Source organism: Sinocyclocheilus grahami, unplaced genomic scaffold, assembly GCF_001515645.1.
Source record: "Sinocyclocheilus grahami isolate Dianchi unplaced genomic scaffold, SAMN03320097.WGS_v1.1 scaffold426.1, whole genome shotgun sequence".
NCBI classification, from domain to species: Eukaryota; Metazoa; Chordata; class Actinopteri; order Cypriniformes; family Cyprinidae; genus Sinocyclocheilus; species Sinocyclocheilus grahami.
Window position 1 is genome coordinate 1,054,134 of NW_015505605.1, and position 8,765 is coordinate 1,062,898.

Consider the following 8,765-nt stretch of genomic DNA (forward strand, 5'->3'; position numbering starts at 1 on the left):
GCCCACGATCAGCGTGTTATGTTACCGTTATCCCTTACGGCTCCGACGAGGTTTTGTTTCGTCCTCCACGCTGTGACAACTCACAAAATACTATTTTTAGCCAAGCAGCGTGAAGAGCCGCTTCAGAAACGTGCCGCGGATGGCCGGTATAAACACAAGCACTGACTAGAGCGGCCGCGATCAGCTCCGGTTCCCGTGGAACCGTAATGCGCCGCAGACGTGTTCAGTGAGGCGCAGATCAGCTCTAACGTCACTGAATCTGCTGTTAAAAATGAACCATCCATTCATCATATGATCATGCAAAACATACACGACAAATAGCAAATTTTTCATTGTTTCTCAAAACGTCATAGCATTTCCACACCTGCGATTACATGACTGCAGCGCCAAATCAGTTATGTCCCCACGCATCATGTACGTGGTCATGCGTTGACGTCATCAAATTGCGATCGGTTCGTGAGATCGGCCAAGTTAGTGAGTACCGATCGAGTCATAAAATGTGATTATCGGCTGATACCGATCTCCAGCCGATCGATCGGAGCATCCCTAGTTATAATTAAGCAAAATATATTACCATAAATAATATTTAGCTTTTATACATATTGAAATTATTTGTAGAGTTTTAGTTTTCCAGTTTTTGCATTGTTTTGTCACCTTTGTGCTGCGTTAAAAAGTCTGTAAACTAGGGGTGTAACAATATATTGTGCCGCAATATATTGCAATATAATGGCTACAATACGTATCAATGCATAATACATGAAATTATCTCATAACAGTGCTGGTTAGATTACTTACAAATTGTAGTCTGTTACTGATTACAGATTACATGATGAAAATTGTAGTTATGTAATCTAGGTTACTCATTTTAGGTTATGTATTCTGCCGGCTTTTTATTACTTTTAGATTACTTTTTTTATCCAACTTTTAAACTTACCATCAAACGCAACGCATTGATATAAAAAAGCAAAAAGAATGAAAAACTATTCCATTTTGTGATATCAACATCATAAAATGCATTAAACGTTATATTACACCGTGGTTTCCCAATCTGGGTTTATTATAAGAACTACAGAGGGTTTGTTGATAAGTTCTTTGTTGATGAGTTGATAAAAATGAAGAATTAGGGGAAATCAATAAATTATAATTTACTGCCACTGTGTGAATATGTAATCATGTAATCCATAAAGTAACATTTTAAAATGTGATATACTCTAATTACAAGTACATAATTTTTGGAACCTGATTACGTAATCCAGATTACATGTAATCCGTTACTACCCTGCACTGTCTCATAATTTGGCAACAGACTGCTAGGTATTTTAGTACTTTTGAGAAGAAAATATTTGGAAATAAATGTAATTATGTATTATTTAATATAATTATTCATTATAGAACAAGTGTCATTTAAATGCCTTACAGTTCCCAATCACCTGTGAATATGAGAATCTGAGGTCAGTGTAATATAATAGTGCCAAGTAGGAAAAGAGCAGCGTAAGCATTCTGCTAACTATCTCCTTTTGTGTTCCATCAAAGAGAAGGTTATAAAATTAAATAATGTCTGGATTTTACATTTTTGGGTGAACTATTTCTTCAATTTTCCGGATTTAGGGCCATGATCAACCCCTCTACATGCATGCGCGCACACACTGTATGGGAAATCATATGAGTACAACAGTCAGCTGTTATTGTTCTCTCATAGTTGCAGTATCTCAGTCCAGCAGTATGTTTATACGAGTCTGAACATAGACTTCTTTACTGGAAATTTGTGTTTGTTTGTGTTTCACAGGCTTAATTAAAATGCAATCTCCAGTTTTGTTTTTACAGTTGCTGTGTACCCCAGTATGTATTATTTATACGAATCCGTAAATGTGACTTTAATTATTCTGTTTATGTTTATTGTAAACATCTTAAAAGCAGCGAGTGTGTGTGTGTGTTTGGCTTGAGATGTGGTAATTGCTAGAGGCCAAGTGAAGCATGGGCTAACTCATTGTGAATCCAGTGCATTTACATTTAAAACACTCGCCTCTGTTGTGGGTATTTTTGTTTGTCTGTTTTCGTTGGTAGCATTTTTAATGTCAGTGTTTGAGCTGCTGTCAACAAATGAATAATGTATTTGTGTTTTTAATCTTGACTGGTTGTTTGCCTCAGTTTATGGGCAAATTAAATGGAGATAACTGAAATGAATGCTTGTGAGACGTTTTTCCAGTTGTAGGCTCCTTGCATTTTATTGAGGACTGTAAGCATTGTGGTTTTTAAAATTGTTTGTGTATTTGTTTACTTGGTCTTGTTGATGTTGACCGTTGAGGCCCAGAGGACTTGGAAACTATTCCCTGAATGTCTAAACAATAAAACATACAAAGAGGTCTGGCATAGTCCTACTCTGGTATCTCTTTTTAGCTGTTCACTTGTTTTCAAAGTGTTTACTATCCTTAGGGAAGAGGATTGAAATTGGGTTTGTGGAAAGCCCTTTGTTCTTGGAGTTAGTGATGTGCTTTTTTTTCTTTCTTTTTTTACATCACAAGGTGTGCAGATGAAGTCATGTTCAACTTGATGAAATCTATCAAAACCATTTTGAAGAGGCTATTAAATGTATCGTCATCCTACAGCTTGACATATTGTCCATATTGCATCAGTTTCATAAATACAGTAACTTTGGTACCAAATCAGTATTTCAAATAAGAAGATAATGACACCTAAAAAAATCTTCATAGAGTGTCGGACTTAATTCAATACCTACACTCTATCTAACTATTTCCGGATGCACACTCATACCTTGTGATGATCTGGCTGTGTGTAAGGATGATTAAAATGTGTGTCTTGTTATTAGTGAAAGCACAGTCAGTTTTGTCTAAACGCAGTCAGTTTTTTATAAGTGAATATAAATTAGTGTTACAAAACATTGGGTGTTTGTCAAAATATTGGATGTGTGCTTTATAGCTTGCAGTGAAAGTGCAGCCTAATTGACCTGCTGCTGTATATTATGTTGTTAATATTAATTACTGGAAATATTGAAGAATAAAAGGCTGCTATTCTCTGCATACTAATTTTAATCACAGACCTGCTTCTCAGTTAAATTCTGACAGTGCTGAATTAGTGATAATATATTATCAAGACTAAAGCAATAATTTTAGTAGTTTTTCACATTTGATTATTTTTTGGTAATTTACTTTGTTTATTCATCTTTATTACAGACTGTTTAATTGGAAAAGCTTGAATCAATGTTTTTTTTATTTAATAAATATTTTAATTATTATTTTACATTGTAATAAATGCTTATTAGACTTTGTTACGTTATCATGACAGTCCTGAAATTTCACTGGTATTGGTATCGGCTACTACATTTTTGGTATCTGGATAAGCCTAATAAACAGCTACTGCATGATAAATAATCAAGCGGTTGTATGCGTGTATCTCTAGGTGGCTGTATCAGTGGGGATGATAACTCCTCAGGCCATCACCCCTCAGCAGATGCAGCAGATCCTTCAGCAGCAGATCCTGAGCCCCCAGCAGCTCCAACTGTTACTGCAGCAACAACAGGCCCTCATGTTACAGCAGGTACACACACATTAGTGCGGTGCAGCTTCGCATCTGCAGTACCGCAACAACAAAAAATATAATTTAGTAGTGCTTGGCGGTATGACCACAAATTTATACCACAGTATTTTTCTAAATTATACCGGTTTCACGGTACATGACGGTATTTTTTTTTAATGCATGACCGGGTGTTAACCATATTTTCTGATTGAGAGAGGAAATACTGCAGTATATTGACTTGGAATGCCCTATTTTACTGTCATGATGAGTGAATAATGTAAAAAAATCCACACTAAATAGTGACTAAACACGACCCCTTTTAATACATAACCAGGAGTCACACTCATTTATAATCGCGGCATCGTCTGATAAAATCAACATGCATCTAGACTAAAGAGCGGCTATGCGGTTGTTTTGGCTATATTACTTTTTTGTCTCATGCAGCGCACTGCCTGTGTCTGAGTAACACTAAAAAAACAACAACAAACAAAAAAGTGCATGTGATATTAACAGAAGAACTACGCTCATATTTATAATTCCAAACAATCAGTAAGCGACAGGTGCTTGGAAACGCTGTTTTGTACGCATTTATTGACGAGTCGGCTGCGGTGCGGCCAACTGAATGCGCCGCTTATCTGACGCTCACTGCACAGAACAGATGATGAGAGAGGTGACACTTCTCCGGGAAAGTCAGACCTCGCGTTCGCGGGACAGCACTGGCGAATTCTTCCAACTGAACCATAGCTAATATTTATCCAAAAAAGTCGCTAGGTTTGTCAGTATGAATATTCTATGGAAAAAAGCAGCTAAAAGGGTCTGAAAGTTGCTAAATCTAGTGCTAAAGTCTCGCTCGTGTGTGTGAGACGCAGGAGCTGATGGCAGGGGGTGGTGGATATTTGTGGCGGTCAATGTGGATATTGTGGATGAGTTCTTCTGTGTCATCACGTTCTATTAGTTCTACAGCTTCAGTTTCGGAACTTTCACGCTTAGTAACACATACAGCTGTTCCCTCACCACAGTGCAACAGTGAAAAGGGACCCCTCTCAAAGTGTCGCGTTCTGAACGTTGTTTAAGCGACATATTGCAGTATTTAAAAAATTCATATCATAACAAAAATAAACATCGGTGTTCAGTATGAACCGGTATACCGCCCAGCACTGTAATTTAGTGTAGGTAGTTACTAAAAGAGACTCAGGGCTGTGGTCCTCAACTCCCCTCCCATATAAGCTAAAAATGTCTCAAAATGATCTCAGAATGCCCAGATTTTAGATTATTAATCAACCTGGTCAATATATTAGTCGCTCACTAGTGTGTAAAATACCTTGGATCGATACGTGACTTGTTTTTGGTGTTAATGTTTTCTCAGCAACAGCTTCAGGAGTTCTATAAGAAACAGCAAGAGGAACTCCACCTGCAGCTCCTGCAGCAACAGCATGCTGGGAAACCCAGTAAAGAGGTAACCGCATCATAATATACCCCAGAGAACCATCAGAGCCATTTATCGCAATCTGTGCCAGATTTCCACTTGCCACATTTCTGTCTTTTGATGGCTTAGTGCGACTGTACTGCGAGTGAGTAAAGACACCGGCTGTGGTGTCTGCAGCTTTACTCACTTGAGTGAAAGTGGAGGCTGTGCGACGATGCTATGAGTGAATGAAGACACAGGCAGTGACTGTACTGGGAGTGTCAAGTGTCTGTCTCTGTATTTCTTACAGCAGATGATGGCCCAGCAGATGGCTATACAGCAGCAGTTACTCTCTGTTCAACAGCAGCACCTGCTCAACCTGCAGAGACAGGGCCTGTTGTCTGTCCCTTCAGCTCTCACCGGTGCACTGGCCCAAGGTAAGACCCCCTCACCAGAGATCAGAGATGTTCACAAGTCTTTAACTTGGAGTCCGAGTCAAGTCTGAAGACTTTATTGCTAGAGTCTAAGTCAAGTCTCGAGTCTTTGGTCACGAGTCCAAGTCAAGTCTCAAGTCATTTAATGGCTCGCTAAAAAAATAGCATTCTGAATCCTCGTGAATTTAAATCTTCCTATATATGAAGCAGTTTTATAGGCTATAGACAAAATATATTACCTATGATCTGCTTTGTAAAAAAAAAAAGAAGAGTTGTTAAGATGTAAGGTTAATGTACATCTAGACTGTTACTTATATTTTAATCTATTACCCTGTTCAAAACAGTTTTTCTGTAATCAAATTCTATAATAAGAGTCCAATCTACCATGACACATAAGGAAATATGTGACACCGATATTACAAAACCATACAAATAAAGTATTTCTTTATGATATAAGTCAGGAGTATTCAATTAAAGGGGTCATATGATGCTTTTTTAAAGATCATTATTTTGTGTATTTGGTGTAACAGAATATGTTGACATGCTTTAATGTTCAAAAAACACATTATTTTTCAAATACTGTACATTATTGTAGGTCCTCTATGCCCCGCCTCTCAAACGCTTCGTTTTCTACAAAGTCCCTCCTTCCGACAAGCGCAGTCTGCTCTGATTGGCCAGCTGACCCAGTGCATTGTGATTGGCCGAACACCGCAAGCACTCGTTGGAAATGTAACGCCCCTTACCATAATCGCGAGCTTCATCTCTCTAAATAAATGCAAAGACAGAGCCCGAAAGGGGAACAGAGTCTCGTGACAGACACAGTGATGAAGCGCTCTCAAAGAGGTGCAGCCTCTATATTTTCTTCCAAGCAGAGGTACGGACAAAAAAACAAAACACATTTTTACATGTATTGTATTTTTACATGTAGAAACATGCGAGGCCATGTGACAGAAAACATAATTTCTTTTCAGGGTTTTCCTCCTGAAATCTATAGGCTACCATTTTAATATTTTACCTAAAAGCAGTATCTAGCCTACTGAAAACAAATGTAGCTACAATAATCAAAACGTTCTCATCTTGAGCAGAAAAGCTCTCTCTCGCGCTCTCTCTCGCGCTCTCTCTCTCTCTCGTGCACTCTCACTCTCTGTCACGCACACACACACGATGCGCAAAACTCCGCATTTGAACAGTCAATAGCAAATACTTAAACTAATAACAAAACAGTAGCTGATTCAGAAGCGACAGATTGTCATAGCAAAGTCATAATTACCTCCTCTCCTAGGTTCACGAAACGGTCGTCCATAAAATGCATTGCTGTTCTGTTGTAAGTAATCTTAAAGATTCCTAAATGCATCTACTTTCGGAAGGCCAAATAAAGTGCTTTTGCTTTCGCCTAGCCTACAGATTAACTCTCTGTAGATCAGAAACGTCTTGTCACATCTGGTTTGAGCAATCAGAGTCAGAGGTTATAGATAGATAAATAAATAGTAAGATAAGTAACTATATTTGAAGCATTGATGTTTTCTGCTGTGTTTTAGTGAAAGTAATCTATAATTTTGCTGCTCACCGTGTTTCTATTGTTGTTAAAATAACCGCATCATCCGCAGCTCTTAAACTTGGCGCCAGCACGCGTCCGGAGAGAGAGTGAGTGAGAGAGAAAGTGCACGGAGCTGAAAGGGCTTGAATAAAGCACGTTTGGCTTTAGATAAAAATACTAGAGAATATAGCGCTGAAAGATATTTACCATAAACGACCGTGAACGCTTGTTATGTGATCCGATCCGCTCTGCTGTTTTGACGCGCTGCTCACTTAAAATGGTGCTGCTGTTAAGGCTCACGGACAAGATGGATGCCAGGGTGCGGATGCTGTCGAATATCATTATGCTATATAAGTATTTAAGGATAAAAGACTCGAGTTGCTTTTAAAATATTCACGAGTCCTTTTACTTGAGTAGAGTCATGTCTGGAGTTATTGCAGTTCGAGTCTGAAGTCAAGTCAAGTCTAAGTCTATAAAAATGCGACTCGCTAACTCGAGTGCCCATCTCTGCTAGGGATGCTCATTTCGGTTAATTTTCCTGACCGACAACTGCTGCTTGTTATCCGAACATTAACTGTTAACTGATAAGATTACAATAATAAATTAGTAGGCCATTAAATAAAAATAGAATGGATGAGTGTATGTCTGTGTTAAAACCCGTTAAAAAAGAAAAAAAAAAATCATTTTTTTTCACAAGTTTATTTTAACATGCAAACAGTAGCATACAGAGCAACAACAGAACCTGGATTCACACATCGTCAAGTTATCACGCACCTGCAGCGCTTCTGAGAACAGGAAAACAGAATAAAATAATATAAATAAAAAAGAATAAAATAAATAGGCCTACACTAAATATTTTTCACTTAACAAATTAACATGACAAAACGAAAACACACTGACAACTTCTATGCCCTTTAAAGAACCGTCAGTCTTTTTTCGTCAAACATAAAAAATAAATAGCAAGCCTAACTCGTCTAGTTTTTATTTAACTAATTAACTAACTAAATAAATAACTTGCTAAACGGATAGTCTGGAGTAGAGCTCTGCGTGGGACTATTTCGTAATGCCGCTCCCGCTGGATTTCTGACAATTACCGCTCGCTCCCGCAATGTGTGTTTTGTGCTCCCGCGATTTTTGTGTCCGCTCCCACAAACATTGTATAATATTGTAAATGTATATTTTTTGTGCATCAGGGAGCCACTATCAATATGTGGGGTATTGAAATCGCTTTTGAATGAGCGCTCGCGGTTCACTTTCACTGTTGATTTCACGATCAGGCACACTCTGTGTAAAGGGAGCACCTCTTACAAGATTAGGGCTGGGCAAAAAAATCTATTTTTCGATTAATCGTTTTTTAAAATGACATCGATTCGATATCGATTCTCAAAAGCCGCAAATCGATCTTTTCCGGGATTTATTTCAGCACATTTAAAACAAGATCTGATTTAACGTGAATCTTATCATTAGTCTTCTCCACTAGATGTCACCCTTATTTACCTTGCGCTATGTTACAACAGAAAGCCTGTCATTCATTCTGCGCTTTTCATGGCCATACGCATGATTCGCAATGCTCAGGTGAAATGCAATAGTAATACTATAAATCTGCGGAAGCATTTGATATCACGCATAAGGCGCCATGATTTCCGCAATGAATTTTTTTTAATGAAGTTTTGTTTACACATACTAAAGCGCGGATGACACTCGCGGTGTTTTCAGCTTCTGCTGTCTCACTGTATGATGATATGAACACGAATGTCATCTCCAGCTGCTCTGAGAGTCACTTCATTAGCATTTACTGTTTCATTTGAGAAAACTACCGTCATATCACATACACAGCAGCTGCAAGTTCTTCACG

The 8,765-nt window shown here is 38.2% G+C and overlaps 1 protein-coding gene across 4 annotated transcripts in view; it reads left to right on the top strand.

The window, feature by feature from the left end:
* LOC107551537 (forkhead box protein P1-B-like) overlaps nt 1-8,765 on the top strand; it is a 45,336-nt gene that overhangs the window by 24,538 nt on the left and 12,033 nt on the right. For 3 of the 4 annotated variants that reach the window (XM_016233157.1, XM_016233159.1, XM_016233160.1), the window contains 3 exons: nt 3,418-3,555; nt 4,901-4,990; nt 5,250-5,376. In XM_016233157.1, the coding sequence (XP_016088643.1) occupies nt 3,418-3,555; nt 4,901-4,990; nt 5,250-5,376 (355 nt within the window). The remainder of the gene's footprint in view (nt 1-3,417; nt 3,556-4,900; nt 4,991-5,249; nt 5,377-8,765) is intronic. The other variant, XM_016233158.1, reaches the window with a different exon arrangement.